Below are 18,698 nucleotides of genomic sequence, written 5' to 3' on the forward strand. Positions count from 1 at the left end.
CACCAGATGCTCTGCTGGAGAAGGAGGGGCAATCTCCTCCTGTACCTATCCGATCTGATTTGACGGTACACACACAAAATAATAAAATAAAATAAATTTTAATAAGTTTTTTAAAAAAGAACTAAAATTGCATCCCACCATCTACCAATGAGCTCATTGTACTGTGACAAGGATTGTGTTGCTATGATGCTGGAAGGGACCGATCCCTAGACGAGGATGTTTGTGAAGCAGAGTGCCTGTGAGGGAGACCCTCTGTAAGGTGGTGTGGTCCAGCAGCTCCAACAAGAGGCATGCTGGAAATGGTGAAGATGAGACAGGATGCAACAGCACACATTTCATTCTGTAGAGTTATTACAGACCTCACACATGGGCTCACCATGAATCAGACTCAAGAGCAGCTAACATCAGTAACAAGCATCTTGTTTCTAAGACTGGTGACATTATACACAGAACTACGGACAAGTTATTAATTATACACTTAATGTCCATCTACCAGAATATTCAGAAACATTATTTATGTAGAGTTTTTCAGTCTATGGTGACAGCATCAAAACACAGAGACACATCATCGATGAGTAAAAATCTAAAACACTGGATTATCCTTCACCAAAGTTTGTCTTCAAAAATCGTCCCTTCCTATTATACTTGCTTTTCCTCACTTTTTAAAAGATTAGTCTGTGCAGCCACAGTGCTCCTGGGAGGCAAATATGGCGAAGCTTCATCTCTCATACTTTGGACAGGTCTAGCCCAACTTTTTACCTGGCAGGTCAGGATTCACAAGATAACAGCAATGCAAGCAGCAAGACTTGGGAAGGGACATCATACTTGGAAAGATGGAAGGTAAGCAAATGAGAGAAATACACACACACACACACACACACACACAGCCTCCCAATGAGATAGATTAACACAAGCTTTCAGCAATGGGCTCTAGTGTGTCAGAGATATGAGGATGGCACAGGATAGAGCAAGTTTCAGGTTCACTGTTTGTGGGCTCAATGGCACCTAATATCAACAACCTTGAATGCAGGTGAGGCAGTGACATTCATGGAAGTCACACAGTGTCAATTCTTAACTTGAGTCTGAAGACAGTCTTGCTGCTTGCACTGCTGTTATCTTGTGAATCCTGAGCTGCCAGGTAAAAAGCTGTTCTGTGCTGCTGAAGATGCAATGCAGAGAGAGCACGTGGGAGAGGAACGTGGACAGAGGTGAAGTGGAGGTGAACCAGCCAGCATTGAGAATAGCAACTGTAGTCAAATGAGGGCAGTCAAGTCGTCAGAACCAGCTTTCGGGCCATTCAAGAGCGGTGACAGGCACAGAGAGTTAAGCATTTGGATTATGTGCCAGGAGACAGGCATGGAAGCTCCAGTCCCCCAGCACAAGGCCTGGCCAGCGCACCTAGAGCTCAGTTTCCCCATCTGGAAAAAACCCACATTCAATGGCATGGGAGAGATCGTTAAAATCTGGAAAGCTCTGAGCTGAGTGTACAAATGGCTCTTTGTTCCCTTTATTCCCCTCCTCTGTCTGTGCCTTTAGATAAAACCACACCAAACGGAAAAGGGCTGCAGGCGCCAGTCCAGGGTCACAGCACCAGATACCTAAAGCATGTCCCATCACTCATTCTAGCTCCACGAGCATCATGAAGAAAGGATGCAAGCGGCCCTGATGTCCCTGTCTCAATTTCTGACCCATGAAATTATGAAGAAAAAATAAAATTATTGCTGTTTTAATTGCTATTTTTATGGTTGAGCTAATTTGTTATTTAAGCAATAAGATAACCAGAAATACAAAAGAAAATAGCCTTTTCAATGTCATAGAAAAACTGTGGTGTTTTTCTTTCCATTCTCCATAGTGCTAGCTCACCCCATAGAAACACTATTGATCATAATAATCTGATCCACAACTTCTCATGGGAGATGTTGGATTGGGATCCTCTGAGGTCATCTTGAAGTGACAGAACCTACTAACAACCAACAATGTTTTTGTGCCCATTTTGTAATACATATGGAAGTGGATATCATAGTTTGCCTCACCAGCTTCCATTCTCTCTGTTTCCTCAGAAATCCCCACAGACAATCACGTGCCTCAGCTGTCCTTGATTCCATCCTCTGCTCATACCCCGGCTCTCACTGTCCTAAAGGGATCGCCCCCTAGCGGCGCTATCAGGTATGGGTTCAATGGGCAAGTGATGATTCTAGTCAAAAAAGAAAAAGGGATCTGAAGAAATGCTTATCTTTCATGAGAAAGAATTCTAGGAAACCACCCCTCTCCCTCAGCCAGATAGGAAGCAGGAAACATGGAGCTCCAAATGCTGGTGGTATTCATCTGTCATCACAAGGACCTAGAAGTCCTTGTTCAGGACCAGGCTCTCAGGGGAAAACAAACTTCGTACCAAAATGTTGCTTGGACTTGCAAAATTCAAATGTTTGTGAGGTTTGCTACTGTTCATTTAGTTGTCAAGAAATATACTATGCTTTATTTTTTTAACTTAAGTGGCAAGAAATAAAGATAGAATATTCCTGAAATACGCAATCTTCATTAACATAATCTTAAAGCAGAAAATGATACTTAAGAGAAATATAACATAATTATAAAGAAAATGTCTCTATTTCATAAAAATACTCAGACTACTCTTCTCTGCTTTCAGGAAGTTTGTTGCCTCTTTGGGTTTTTTTTTTAAAGTATCATGTTTCACTATAATATTTCAAGCAAACCATAGAAAATTAAACAGTCACTGAACAACAGATTCTGAGGATTGGAAACAAACTAAAATTACTTAACATAGCTTGCTCATTTTATAGACAGGAGATCTGAGTCCCAAGACATTAATTTACCGGCTAAAACCATATTCATGTTCCCTTTCATTTCTCCCATGTCCCTGACAATGTCATTACCTATTGCAATGTCACTATCTACTGTATTGCCATGCAAGCTTGCACAGTGTCCTAATCCACAGAAACACCAGTTTCATAGAATAAACTGTCAGTGGTGTCCACTGGAACTCTGCCCACCTGTACTAGGATCTCAAAATACTTCCTATCTGCTTCATGTTACTTTCATGCAAATTTTTCCTGTTTCCCTCCTGGACTCCCTCCAAAATTCAGTCTATATAATTAACCCTGCCAAGTCAATCAGTCAATCAAAACTGACCTCAATTAATCAATTACAATTTATTTCTTGAACACTTACCCAATCTCTGGGGATAAAGTGGTAAATAAAACACATAAGATCCCTGCCCAATCATGCAGACCAAGGATCTGCAAACTTTTCTGTGAGGAGTCAAATAGTAAACATTTTCACTTTGTGAACCATATGGTCTCTGTCACAACTATGCTACTCTACCATTATAGTGTGAAACTACTATATATATAATACAGAAACAATGGACATGGTTGTGTTCCAATAAAACTTTATTTTCAAAAACAAGTAACTGAAAATAGTTTGCATATCCCTATTGGGCTTTCACTCTGAAGTCTTTTCTAATTAATCTTATGCCCACTTTGATGATTCCCTTGCATCTGCCTACAACAAACACAGAGGAAGACACTGGAAAAATTAAAGAAGGAAAAGATAAAATTAACAACTCAAAGAGAAACATTATACTGTACAACTTAAGAGCAAGAATTCAAAATGATTCTGCAACTGCCATAGTAAGACCTATGCATTGCATCACAAACAAATCTATCACTTGAAGTATTTTGAGGACCTTAAGCATCTGCTGCAGAGGGTCAAGGAGCGTAGTTTGCAATATGGACAGAGGACATATCAGATATTAAATTGATAAGAACAAATACTATACTTGATCTTAGTCAAAAGGTCAAGAAGCTATGTAGTTTGCAATATGGATTAAAGCTCAACATCAAGAAAAGAAAGATTCTCACCACTGGGCCAACTAGCAGCATCATGATAGATGGAGAAGAGACAGATTGTTAACAATTTCCGCTTGCTTGGCTTCACAATCAACACACTTCGCATCGGCAGTCAGGAGATCAAAAGACAAATTGCATTAGGGAAATCTGCTGTCAGGGACCTCTGCAGAGTGCTGAAGAGCAAGGATGTTAGTGCAGAAACTAAGGTGTTCCTGATCCAGGACATGATCTTTACAATTACTTGCTATCCATCAGAGAGCTGAACAATGACCAAGAATGACAGAAGAAGAATTTATGCCTTTGAGTTGCGGTGCTAGAGAAGAGTTTTGCACACACTATGGACTGCCAAGAAAACTAACAGGTTTGCTCCTTGGAGGCAAGGATTTTGAAACTCTGTCTCACATACTTTAGGCATGTAGCCAGGAGGGACCAGTCTTTGTAGAATGATATCATGCTTGGAAGGGTTGAGGGACAACATAGGAGAGGAAGACCCTAGATGAGAAGGATTGACACAGTAAGTGGGGTAATGAGGGCAGGTATGTTAGAGACAGACTGGCTCTGAACCAGGGTTCAGAGATATTGTGCACATGGTGACTATGAGACATAGTTAACTTGACAGTCCATAACAACAACAGGAAATAAACAGCTATTCCCAATTCAAAGATGTGAGCTGACCACCCTGCTTTCAATGTGTTGCTCTCTTAGTCTTCTGCTAATAATGTTCCTGAAGAGCCTTGCCACAGTCCTTCCTCCTGAAAGTTTCAGGAGCCTGATGCAGGAGACTAGATTGCTAATAGGACTCTGGAGAGTAACACAGATGTAAAGCAGCACAGTGGGCTGCCATTGTTCAACTGGACATATCTGTTTCCTATTCATATTAATAAAGCAATGTAGTGGATTTGAGTGCTAAGCAACAATGCTCTGGGCTCTTGTTTAGTATGACAATTACAGTATCTATTAGTTTCCAAGTGATCTTAAGAGTTTCAACTCAAAAGTCTGATCTCCTAGTTTTATTTTATACTACTAACTGATGTCCCCAGGCTAATCACTTAAACTCTATGCTTCTGTCTCCTCTTCTGTTAATCAAGTACATTTCCCTCATCATGGATTTACATATCAAATTACTCTGTGTGTGTGTATATGAAATCCAATAATTTTTTTTTAAAAAAAGCACTACTTCCTGCAAGTCAAGTCTGACTTGCACTTGGTTATTTTTCTCCTGTAGTTCAGTTAGCAGCCCCCTACAAAACACAGTGAAATATAAAAATCTGTTATTATCATTGGTAATACAACTTAATGCAAAACTGGATCTAAGGTCACAGGCACACAAGACTAAAAAAAATATTCCCAGAAAGCCTGTATGAGAGCGCAAAACTCTCAAAATTTCGTCGGGTATAATCTTTATTGGACAGATTCTCATCACTGGGTTAATAAGTACCAAACATCATGATGGAGGGGGGAAAAGACAGACACTGTCAAGGATTTAATCTTGCTTGGATCCACTATCAACACCATTGGCACCAGAAGTCAAGAAATCAAAAGACATTGAACAATAATGTCAGTTTAAAGACTAAGGTGCACCTGGTTCCAACCATGGTCTTTTTTAAGTACTTGCTATACATCTAGAAGTTGGACAATGAATAAGAACGAAAGAAGAAGGGATGTCTTTGAGTTGTGGTGTTGGAGGAGAGTACTGAAAACCTTGTAGACTGAAAAAAATAAAAAACAACACCCCACATGTGTTAGAGAGAGTGCAACTAGAACACGCCTCAGAGTCAAGGACGATAAAACTTTGTTCAGAGGGGTGAGCACTTGGAAAAAGACATCATGCTGGGAAAGGTGGAGGGTCAGCAAACAAGATCCTCAATGAGAAGGACTGATAGAGTGATTGCAACAATTTACTGAAGTGTATCAGAGATGATGAGGATAGCACAGGATGGGCCAAAGTTCAGAAACACTGTCCCTCTAGAGACTGTACTCAATGGCACCTAACAACAACAACAACCTTTACTGGACCCAATCATCAAGTCTTTCTCCCATGGAGCCAGTGGGTAGATGTGAGTCACCAAACTTCTCATTAGCCATGTGCTGAGACACCGCACCACTATTACTGTTATGTGTCATCGAGTTGACTTTGGCCAGGGATCCTTACAAGTTCAAGGACTAATATTAAAATGCACAGATCATCGAATGTTCTTCAAGCCTGACATTCTAGGACTCAGTACTTTATTCTTGACTTTGAAGAAATAGTTGGCATAGAAAGGGTTTTGCTTTAGTTTTCTGTCACTAAATATCATTAGTTGATAAATCATACTTTGTGTCCTAGCACAAAGGAATAGTAAGAATATTTTAAGTGAAACTTCTTCCATGTCTTTATGAGTCCTACATTTTGTCCAATGGAATGAAACATCATAACGAAAACTAATGAAGACATTTTAATGTTAAGAATTTGTCCTCAGATCTTAAACTCTGTATACCTCATCTCTTAGCTATAAAATGAGATAATACAAGGACCCCAATTATACAGATGTTAGGAAGATTGAGTTAACTAAATATAAATGTGAATTTAAATGTAACCTGAACAGTACTTGTCTGACATATGTTAGCTGGATGTTGGACATCATTCCTACTATTGTTACTATTGTTTGTTTTCACTTAATATCAGATCTTAATACCTGTTAAATATAGGACTCTCCAAGCTGTAGGCATGCCACAGAGTCAAGTTTGGGCTGTGATTCAACAAAAACTTAATGAATAAATGAATTCTTGGAAGCCTCATCTCATGTTAGTGTCAAAACCCTTATGATAGAATTTGTGCCTTTGATGATTTCACATTCTAATGAGGAAATAAAGTTTAACAATCTTAAAACACTAAACTCCCCTGTACTTAGTACATAACTCATAAAACAACAACAACAACAAAAAAGCAGTTGCTTTTAAGTGGATTCTAACTCATGCTGGCTCCCACATATGTAATAGTAGAGCCATGTTTCATAAGGTTTTCAGTGGTTGATTTATCCAAAATAGATCACCAGACTTTTCTTCTGAGCCACCTCTGGGTGGACTGGAACTTCCAACTTTTCAATTAGCATTTAAATTGTACTCATCACCCAGGTACTCTGGCACATAGCCCATGTCTGATGCATAACTGATTCCATCTTCTCATAAAGTTGAATGAGAAGTACTTGTGGTTATATTTGTTTGTTGTATTTTAAGTCTAAGTTGCTGTAATCAGTGCATTACTTGGTTATTGTCTAGAAACAAGGAAACTGTTGTTGTTGTTGTTGTTGTTAGGTGTCATTGAGTCAGGAATGATTCATAAGAACCCACTGAATAATTGATCTGATCCTGGGCCATCCTCACACTTTCTGACACACTCAAGCCCACTGCCACAGTCACCTGGTTGAGGGTCTGTCTTCCTCTTTTTTTTTTCTGACCCTCCCTTTCCAAGCATGATGTCCTTCTCTAAGAAATAAACTCTCCTAGCATCATGCCCAAAGTATGTAAGAAGAGGCTTCATCATCTTTGCCACCAAGGAGCACCCTGGCTGTACCCTCTCTAAGACATATCTGTGTGTTCTTTTTGGAGTGCAAGGGATATTCCGTATTCTTCTCCAGCATCATAGTTCAAAGGCATCAATTCTTCGGTCATTCTTATTCATTGTCTAGTTCTCAGATGCATAGCAAGTGAATAAAAAGACCATCGCCTGAATCAGGCACACTTTAGTCCTCAAGCTGACATCAATACTCCTCAATAATTTGGATAGTAATAATTTCCCAGTGCCATATCTCTTCTGGTCTCCTGCTTCTGATAATTTGTGTATTTTCTTTCTCTTTCAAGAAAACACATTTTCTGTCCCATTAAAAAGGAAAAAAAATAATCTAAATTCTTAGTCAAGTTGTTTTGCTTATAATAATCATGCATGAAGACACTCTTTCTTTAGTATTTGGCTTAATTAGACTCATTGGCATAACACTATCTTTTTAAAGTATTTGCTACATAAGGTACAAAGACACATTCTCCAAATAAACTTGGAAGGATACCTACGTTTCAATTTCCATTAGTCTTCACCTCATTTCACACTAGCCTGAAGTATATTTTAATTACTTTGTAACACAAAAATTTGACTCTGAAGGGTGAGATCAGTAGGGAAAAATACTTTATATCAAAATGTTACATATGCATCACAGGCACACAAACTATGTCTCCACTTCCTCTACCTTAAATGTGGAATTGCTGAGAGCTATTTAAAATATTGGGTGTTTTGTTTTCTTTTCTTTTTTAATAATGTCTCAATATATTAGCTTAACCTCTGAATAAATGTAAAAATAAATCATACCACTGTAGAAATCTTTCCCTCATATTTAATTATTAGCCCATCTGACTTCAGATGAAGTCTTAAAGTCCTCTTTGTAAAGTAAAATGGACTTTACAAAGTCTACAAAACTTTTTCTGTGTTCCTAGTTAAAATTCTTTATTTTAATAACAGACTTCTGTGTAATTAATCCCTCAGAGTTTGCCATCACATAATCTACTCTGTGTACGAACTGTTCCATGTGTATTTTTCTGGTAACAAGACCTCTGGAAAAAATAAACAAATAAACAAAGACCGAAAGCAATCACGTATAAGGGGACAAATTGTACAAAATCCAAGCCTCATCTATAAACCAGGCAACAAGGACAGGCATTTCAATCTATCTTATCAGAGATTTGGGGAAAGGGCTTTCACTGTAAAGAAATTTCCCCTTTCAGAGGAAACTGTAATATTTCCTTATTTGGGAGTTAAAGCAATAAGGCAATCATAAATAAATGATGCATAACTTGTGCTGTTGAAGTAGAGAAGTTTTTGAGACTGGACTGTTTCCCATACTTTTTTGACTAATCCCAGAAGTTCAGAACTGAGCTGAGAAAAATTCTTGTGAACTGAAATTCAAACAATGCTGAGATTTTCATTTTTCTCTCATAGTAATTTCACACATGTTAATCAATGACCAGGCAAAGAAAACTACCATGCATTTATTATTTGAAAGTATTTTGGAAACCTTTGGAAAATGAACTTTTTTACAACAGCAAAATCCAACTTTTGCAGAGTGAATGGGGACCACACTCATTCCATGAAAGAGAAAGGATTTCCTGTAATAACAGAAACTGGTGATTTACTCTAAGGAAACAGTGAAATCTGGGAAGAAACTTGAGGATGCTTAAATTTCCACTGTGGAACAACTTCTGCTGCTCAGTGGGGAGACATTGAAGGCAGGGGCCAAAAACACCTGCAAGGAGAAAAGGAGAGGAAGAAGGCAACGATGACACGCCCAGAGTAGGTAAACCAGGCATGTTCCTACCTTCTGAAGAGAGGGGACTTACAGGAGAGGAAGATGTAGCCCAAGAACAATACCCAAGCACATTTCATAGCCACTTGTCTTCTCAGAGAAAGACAAGGTGGCAGTATTTGTGAGGAAGACTAGACCAGGCCGAGCAGACACTGATGACTTTGAAGCATCTTTTAACTAGAGGAAATATTAGTGAGGTGCTGAAAGTTGCTACCACAAGCTGGGCATTGGGCAGACTTTGGGGTTACAAATCACTTTCACTTCATAAACTGTGCATTTCCATCAAAATGGTAAACACGTTTTACTGTACTCAAAGAGGTTAGTTTTGAAGCTGGTAATATTTTAACTAGCAAAAATAGAAATTGTAAGCAATAACTGGAAAAAATGTAATGCATAACTGCTTTCCCTGATGATTTATACAGCAGGGCAAGGTTAAAGGACTTATTCATATGAGACTGTAATGGCAATAAGCAGAGAAAATAAACTTTAAATGTTATTTAAAGTTGACATCAGAATTTTTGCTTGTTTAAAATCTATGGAAATACCTTTGGTCCAATGATTTCTATTTTTATTAATTTATACCATATAAACTTATACATGTATATAGAGATATGCAGAGGAATGTCTATTGAAGCAAAAGATTAAATGGGATTTTAATATCTATCATTAAGGAGCTACTCTTTCCACAACATGGATTCCTCCTATATACTAAGAAATGCCTGAGATTTATCTGGATGGGTTGACATGTGCTTTATGACAGACACAGAAAAGTGAGCAATGATCAGAACATCATGTATCGTGAATCATGCATAGTACACTTAAAACATTATGTGTAGTACCACACAGTTTCAAAAATACGTACTATGCTTTAAGAGTTTATTGTTCAAAATTACTTCCCTATACAGTGACTGACTCTGTCGTGTGGTGGGCAGAATATGTGAAATAGAATATTTTGTCCTAAACATAAAGGGACTGGCTAGTCTCACCACTAACTTGAGTGGATACAGCAGGAGAATTGAAGAAATGTCATCACCAGCAAAGAAGAAGCAAAAGAATACAAGTGATTCTTCTTCAGGCCAGAGAGTCTTGTGCCAGCCACACTATGTCTATGGGAGCAGTAGCCATAGCAGCCAGAGTGGAAAACCAGATGTCTGACATGAGACTGGGCAGACCATGGGACTGCTATGCGATTGAACCAGAGCTCAGTGCCTTTTCCCCAAGTTTGTTGCAGGATGGGTGTTGGGTGGGGGAGCCATAATTGGTAGGACTGAAAGTTTTGCAACACTGGTCTAAAGGCATGAGGCTGAAGACTAAGGCGTCTGTGAGCATATTTCAGAAGTTTTCCTAACTGTATTCTACTACTAACCTGAATCATAACCTTTTGACTTCCCTAATACAGTTCTGTGTGATCTGTGAGCTACTACATTGGATTTTGGACCCAGTAGATTGGTGTTGGGATGAGTGGAAAGAGGTGTGGGAGCATGGGAGACATGTCTGATTTTGCAGAAACTGGTTTTATACAGTTGATGTTGTTGACAGGGACACATCCCCATTGTGGAGTTGGTTAAAGTCAGATGTAGCCATCCCAAGGAGGCCCTTGCCCTTTCAACACACACACACATAGAATATTTCTGGGAAAAATACACAGGGTACTAGCTTCTGAGATTCAAAGACTGGGTGTATGGGAAATCCTTTAAATTGTGAATTCTCTGAAAAGTTTAAGATATATATACATAGATATAGCATAAGAGATAACAATACTAATAATTACTATTCTATTAACACCCTATTTTTAATAAGTCTTTATAAATAGTTTGCAGTGCAGTAAAATTTGTGTTAAGAAGTTCTGGTGGTGCCAACAGCTAAACCCTGGCTGCTAACAAAAAAGTTGGTGGCTCTGAGCCCAGGAATAAAGACCTGGTAATCTGCTTCCATAAAGACAGCAGCCTAGGAAACTCTTAGACAGTTCCACTCTGTCATACTGAGTTCATGATGAGTTTACTGATTCACAAGCCCCTAACCACAATGTTTATGTGGGTGAACAAATAGTAGTTGTTGTTATGTACAGAGTTCAAATCAGCCCATAGCTGACCCTCCTGTGGGTTTTCAGATATGGTAAATCACATGGGAGGAGACTGTCCATCTTTCTTCTCATGGAACAGTTTGTGGATTTGAAGCATGTGCCTTTGGGTTGCCAGTGCAGTTCCTTACCACTCAGCCACTGGTGCTCTCTGATCAAAAAGTAGGAGAGCTATCTTTCTATAATCAACAAATGTAACACTCAACAAAAATAAACTAATGTAAGCAGGAGTATGGACATCCTGTTAGGCAATGAAGTAAAACTTAGTTTGTTTTCCACACTGAGTCTGTTCCCAAGGAAACAGGCTAGTTGGTAATAGATAACATATAAAGAGGAGATAAATGTCAAGCCAGGCCTAATATTGTCCCATTCATTTATCCACAGAATTAAGCTTCTCATTTCTTCTTGCTATAGAAGTCACTCACACCTTTAAGCAACAGATGATAATATTGTGAGCAGAAAAATATCTTTGAAGGAAATATTAGGACTAAATTAGGTCATTTTAAGAATATTTGAAAATCAGAATTTCAATCCATTTACTGAATTTGCCATGCCTGGACAGGCTTATCATGATAAGCAAACTTCCTTTCCAAAGGTGTTGGAATCCTGGATTTCTTTTCATCAAGACCTAAATGGAACCAACTTAATCAAAATGACTTCCTGGGGTCAGAAAATCATGCATGTTTTACTTGAGCCTAAGCGGCTCAGCTCTGAAAATCATCTTGTCTCTAATCCAGACTTTTGTTATTGTTAGTGGCTATGGACTCACTTCTGATTCAGAGAGACCCTATGCATTCAGCACAGAATCTCTCCACAGAGTTTTCAAGGGTCCAATCTTCACTGACTTAAAGAAAGCAGTAGTCAGTAGGGAGTTGTGCTGCTGAGACAAAGGTAGCACCTTTCTGACAGTTCAAATTCACCAGGGGCTCAGAGGGACAATGATGGGCATTCTCCTCCCCTGTGATGCACAGCCTCTAAAAATCAAGTGGGAATTCAGCTACCATGAATCTAGTCTGAATTAATGGTAATGGGGTGGGGGGGTGTAGTTTGAGGGCTTATTTTTGTTTGGTTGATTTTTTATAAGATAATCTTTATGGGAGTAGACCACCAGACTTTTGTCCTTGGGTTTGACCCATTAACTTTTGATGAATGGTGCATGGGCAGCAAATTGCCAAATCTTTCTTCTGAGGCATCTCTGCATGGGTCTGAAGCACCAACCTTTGGGCTAGTCAAGTGCTTAACCATTTGTGCCAGCCAGGGATCCTAGTCCAGACTAGGACTCTAAAAATACTATTAAGTTACATTTCCCCCCAATATTCAGGCCACAGAAGCACAAATTATCATTACATAATGGCAATTAAAGTAGCAAGAAAGAAGTGTTTGGCCCCCACACCCAGGTGGTACACTGTCACTCCGTCACCCAGGTCCATATAATCAATAAGCTACAGAACCACTTAGGAAGAAAGAGACACAGAGAATCTGGAGAACTTAATAGAAACCCTTTGTATATTTACTGTCTGGGTCCATTTAACAAGCTCCTCCTAGGAGATAAAAAGGGGTCATTTACAGTCCATCCTGTTGCTTCTATTGAGACTTGAATTTAACCCATCTTAAACTGATTTCTCTTTCATTCTGAAAAAAATGCATTCCTCTCCTCTTAAAATTTAGGGGACTGATCACCCTTATGCAGTCAACCTGCTCATTTAAATCTCTTCCTTAGCAATAATTTCTATAATAAGGGCCTGGAATGTCAATGAAACGGTCGACTGCACGTGCGTAACATACACAGCACTAGTTAAAACCGCCGACTTAAAATCAGCCGTAGCAGCCTTAGTGTCACCCTGAAATGAAAGCCCCACACAACCTAAAACATGGAGATATCTGGGAGGCACTGCTGCCCAGGAAATTCCGCTCCTGATTTTTAAAAGCATTAACTTAGAGCAGAGTCGATGATTAACCATGTGTCTTCTCAATGCTCATCTATCTTTGAGATCTTCCCTTTCCTTACTGCCTCCCAAACGGAAAGCATCTGCAAACGTGCCCATAAGGAGAGTCCTTTCCCCCCCAGACACAAGTGAAATTGGTGGGAAAAGAAAGGCACAACCCTTTTCTACTCTCGGTCACAGCTCCTCTCCTTCCTCAAAGAACCCTTCTTGCCTCTCCAAATTTGCCAGATTCCTCTTAACAAGGAGTCTCCTCTTGGACAGAAATGATGAGCAAGCACTAAGTGAAGTCAGGGTAACACTGGAACCTCCGTCCCAGGCCCCCCAGGAGGTCTCGCCAAGGACCTATCTAGTACCTTTCATTTCCTCAGTATCATGGCACTCAGAAGAAAGCAGAGAGAAGACCCGCACCATTCCATTACCCTTTAAGCGCGTCGAGCCCTCCGCCTCCTCTTCTCTTGGCCCGGTTAGCTCTGGTTTCCTTCACGTTCCCAGCCTCCAAATTCGCATCGGCCCCATGGCTCGTGTGGGATGTTAAGAGCACGGTAAATCCCAGGACGACTGCCAGCAGCCCGTCTTGCCGCATGGTGCCGAGCGGCCGCTGGATCCAGCTGCTCTACTGCGCCCCGGGCTCGGTCCGCGGCCGGCGCTGCGCCCTTAGCGCACCGCGCAGCCCGGGTCCCGCTCTCCCTGCAGCCCGATCCCCGGGCCGGGTTTCTCCCGCCTTCTCCAGGCACTGCCTTCCACTTCAGGCGGCTCCTGCCAGCTGTAACACAGAGACAGAGCCCCGAAACGGGGGGAAGACATTAAGGACATGACGATGTTGGTGCCTGGCCGTCTCCATTCCCAAAGCCAACCCGCACACTGCCTGCGCATTGCGTAGTTAATCTGGGTAAGGGAACACCGTTTGGTCCACAGCTGGCTGGAAAAACTCAGGCCCCCCCGGCGGCATGGCTCCTGCGGACTCCCCGGCCCCTAGGGCGCCACTTGAAAAGCTCAGAGCAAAGTAGCTATATCCCAAACGACCTTAAGCCCCGGGGTAAACTCTCTGGGTTGTTGTTTGGGGGGTTTTTTTAGTGGCATGAATTGCGCACGACGCGCGCTCTGGAAGACCGGATTCTCAGCCTGTTTTCTCGGCCAAGCCGCCAAGCTGGAAACCCGCCGCGCCGTCCCCGACCGGCTTCGGGTGCTGCCACCGCCCCCCGAGCATCTGACGCGGAGCCCGGCACCCGGAGCCCCAGGCCAGGAAGCTGTCAGGCAGGGGAGGGCCAGCGCCAGCTGCGGGCGTTCCGGGACGGCCCCTCACCCCAGTCCCTGCCCTCGGCGCAAACGCAAAAGCCTCCGTGGCCGGAGTTCCAGCCCCCGGTGGCCGCCCGGACCCCCATTCGGGACCCCAGCTGCACCCACTGGAGAACGAGGTCTGCGTCTCTAGAGGCGGCGGCGGCGGCAGCTGCTTCCCTCAGGTCCCGGCCGGGCCGCCGCTGCTCTGCTCCACCCGCAGCTGTCCCAGCTGTGGCCGCCTGTGCGCCTGTGGCACCCACAGTCTCTGCGGCAGCTCCCGCGGCCCCCTCCTCTCCCCACCTCTTCAAGTATCGTCCGCGCAGCGGTTTCTCGCGAGAGAAATACTTTTGGAGAAAAAAAAAAGAAAGAAAGAAAAAGAAAATGACACCCCCCTCCTACATCCCCCTCATCAGCACCCCACCCCCCTGCCCATCCATCCTCCCTTTCCACTCCCCTTTGCCAGCCACCACCTCGGCTGGGGCCTCACTCACTCACTGGATTAGCGCAGTGAGAGCAGACAGAGGTGGTCGGTCCTGCCTGGCCCCGGACTCCTACTCTTAGGGTGTGGAGGGAATGCCAAGAGGTGGAGTAGCGGTTTAGCCCGCTCTGCGGCTGGGCGGTCTAGACCCGAGATTAACCTCTCCCCCGATCGGGAAGCCCAGCCTGCGCGGGAAGCGGTGCCACCTGCACCGGGAACGCGCGCTGGAAGCGGCAGCCGGAGGGTCCCCGCGGTCCTGGCGCGAAAGGAGAGGGCTCCCTGCTCCCCGCGCCTCTACTGCCGGGCACCGGAGGCCAGGATGCTAGTGCAGAGCGCAGTAGCTGGCCAGGGCCGGCGGGGGCTGACCTGCAGGCCGGCCTAGGAGAGCACTCGAGGCGGGGCTTTTCGAGACTCCCTGCAGCCAGCCAGGCATGATGCGGGATGCTCCCAGAGTACGAGTCCCACTCGGTTGGATTAGGGCAGTAGCTGTGTAAGGATGAATGTTCGCACGTACATACACGCACACCTGCTTCTGCTTTCTGCAAGCTACTAAGGCTTAACCCCAACCTCCTGACATCCAGTCTAGTAGCCCTTCGGCGGGTTTTCATGGCAGTCAGTATTTAGAGAGGGAGACTTCATCTCTTCGGCAAATGCTGGTGAATTCAAGCGAAGACTTTTCCTTCAGAAGTCCAGCAGCTATAAACCACCACTCACAGTCAGACCCCGACTCTGAGCGTTGTGAGCGTAACTAAACCGACTCATGGCTAACCCTCCGGTGGGTTTTCAGAGGTTCTAATTTACACAGGAAGAGATTGTTCCTCTTTCTCTCTCTGAGTAGCTGTTAGATTTGAATTGCCTGATTCTGAGCTGGCAGTGGAACTCTTTACACAGCAGGTTAACAGAGCTCCTTTTATAAAGCTCTAGATTTATTACATAGGGTTTAGTATGTATGTATACGTCTGACATACTTTGGACATGTTGTGAGTAGAGACCGGTCCTTGGAGAAGGACATCATGCTTGGGAGGGTGGAGGGACAGCGCAGGAGAGGAAGGCCCTCTATGAGGTGGATTGATTCAGTGACTGGGATAATCAGGATGGGAGTGTGTCGGAGACAGTGCAATTGGCACAGGACAGAGCGGAGTTTAGGGCTGTTGTACATAGGGTCGCTATGAGTCGCAAGCAACTCGACGGCACATAACAACAACAACAACAAAGATTTATTAAAGCTCAACATCAAGAAAACAAAGATTGTTACCACTGGGCCAATTGGTAGCATCATGATGATAGAGGAAGAGATTGAGTTTGCTAACAACTTCAGCTTGATTAGTTCCACTCTTGGCACCAGTAATAATTGCACTGGGAAAATCTGTTGTCAGGGACCTTTCCAGACTAGAGACTAAGGTGCACCTGATCCAGATCATAGTCTTCACAATTATCTGTTATGCATTGAGAACTGGACCGTGACCAAAGAGGACAGAAAAAGAATTGATGCCTTTGAGTTGTGGTGCTGGAGAAGAATATTGAACATACCATGAACCGCTTTTTAAAAGATCAGTCCTAGAGAAGGCGAAGCCAAGTTGGTTTTGGAGGCAAGGATTTTGGGACTCCATCTCACATTCTTTGGGCATGTTTTCAGGAGGGCCCAGTCCTGGGAGAAGGATATCATGCTTGGAAGGGTGGAAGGACAGTGCAGGAGAGGAAAAAGGCAGATTAGATGGATTGACACAGTAACTAGGATAATGAGGGTAGATGTGTCAAGACAGTGAGATTGGCCCACAATAGTGCAGTATGACTCATAGCACCCTATTAACAATAGATCTGAACGCTGTCCTTTCTCGTGCCATCCTCCCCAACTCTGGCACATTGGAGCCCATTGCTGCAGTAACTGTGTCAACCCATCTCGTGGAGGGTGTTCTTATCTTTCACTGACCCTCCAGATTTCCAAGCATGCTATCCCTTGCCAAGAAATATCCCCTCCTACCAATATGCTCAAAGTATGTGAGACAAAGCTTTGGCATCTTTGCCACCAAGGAGTACTCTGGCTGTACTTTCTTCAAGACATATGTTTTCTTTCAGCAATCCATGGAATATCCAGTTCTCTTTTCCAACATCGCAAAGGGAATAGCAGTCAGAAAGTGTAGGTCTTAGTGAAAGAAATAAGGTTGGACATAGAATGGTTGAATTCTGTATGTTCAATGACTTATTCATCACAAAAATTTTAAAAAACCCACAAAGACTTTACACATGGATTTTACCTGATGGATTGCACAGGAGTCAGATTAACTACATCTGTGGAAGGAATCATTGGAGAAGCTCAGATCAGCAATCAAAACCAGGCCAGATGCTGCCTGTGGAACAGATCATTAATAACTCATGTGCAAATTCTAATTAAAGCTGAAGGAAATTAAAACAATCCCACCAGAACCAAAGTACTACCTTGACTCTATCCCACCTGAATTTAAAAATCCTCTCCAAAATAGGTTTGAGAGTTCAAGGCATTGATCAAGACCAGACGAGTTATGGTATGACATAAAAAATAGAGCAAAAGTTCTTACAAAAGCGGAAGAGGAAGAAAATATCACAACGGATGACAGAAGAGACTCTGAGAATAAAGAAGCCAAAAGAAAGGGAAGAAACATAGAAGTAAAGGAGCAGAACAGAATGTTTCAAAGCTGCAAGTCGAGGAAACAAAGCAAAGTATTATAATGAAATATGCAAAGAACTGGAGCTTGAGAATAAAAAGGGAAGAAGCAATGTTGCTCAATACTTCTCAAGTTGAAAGAACTGAAAACCAAAATCAAGCCTCAGGTTGTAATACTGAGAGTTGCCATGGGCAAAACCTTGAATGATCCAGGAAGCAGCAAAAAGAAGATGGAAGAAATAGACAGAGTCATTATGCCAAAAAGAATTGGTTGATACTGAAAAATTTCAGGAAGCTCATATTTCAGAAAATATGAACAAGAGCCAATGGTAAGAAAGGAAGAAATTCAAACTGTACTGGTTACATTGGCAATAAATAAGGCCCCAGGAATTGATACAAAACTTATTGACGTGAATATTATGGCTTAGAAGGGGGTGGAAGCACTCTGAGCATAGTTGCTAGACTGTAGGGCTTTCCCCTGAAAAATATCCCTGTGGCAGCCACCAGCTATCAACCCAGAAAGGAACTCGGAACTAAGATAGACCCTTGAGAGAGAACTCCTTAAAGGAGGTTTTCCTTATTTATAATAGCTTGTGTCCAGGTAAGAGACTGTGAGGACTAGGGTAAATTATTCAACTTCTAATCACAAAATGGGGTAAAACTGTCCACACACAACTTTATAATCAAAATGGTGAACTGTTAACGACATGTGAATTTGAAAACAGTGGCGCTAAGGCAAATACCAACAACAGATTAAAAGTCATAGTTCTGTAAGTACTATAATACTGTAGTCTAGTTTTTAAAAATTTTTTTTTAAAAATGTCTTAGCAGACTTACTGATTTTATCTTGGTTACACAAACCAGTCGAATGAAGACCACTCCCTCCATATGTATTTATTGAGTACCTTGTGTGTTACATGTTGGGCTGGTAACCAAAAGATCAGTAGTTCAAGTCCACCAGCAGCTCCCTGGGAGAGAGACTGACAGTCTTCTCTTGGGAATATTTACAGGCTGACAAACTTGTTGAGGGTCCCCTTGAGTAGCTATGGTCTTGGTTGCAGTGGTTTGGAGTTGGG

At 42.3% G+C, this 18,698-nt stretch overlaps 1 protein-coding gene across 1 annotated transcript in view; it reads right to left on the reverse strand.

Annotated features, from left to right (window-relative positions):
- FBN1 (fibrillin 1) overlaps positions 1–13,988 on the reverse strand; it is a 303,046-nt gene extending 289,058 nt beyond the window's left edge. Inside the window, exon 1 of the mRNA XM_006895296.1 lies at positions 13,645–13,988. Coding sequence (XP_006895358.1) covers positions 13,645–13,808 — 164 coding nt within the window. The 5' untranslated portion in view covers positions 13,809–13,988. The remainder of the gene's footprint in view (positions 1–13,644) is intronic.
- Between the last annotated feature and the right edge of the window lie 4,710 nt (positions 13,989–18,698).

Source organism: Elephantulus edwardii, unplaced genomic scaffold (assembly GCF_000299155.1).
Source record: "Elephantulus edwardii isolate Elephantulus edwardi_28Jun2011 unplaced genomic scaffold, EleEdw1.0 scaffold00164, whole genome shotgun sequence".
NCBI classification, from domain to species: domain Eukaryota; kingdom Metazoa; phylum Chordata; class Mammalia; order Macroscelidea; family Macroscelididae; genus Elephantulus; species Elephantulus edwardii.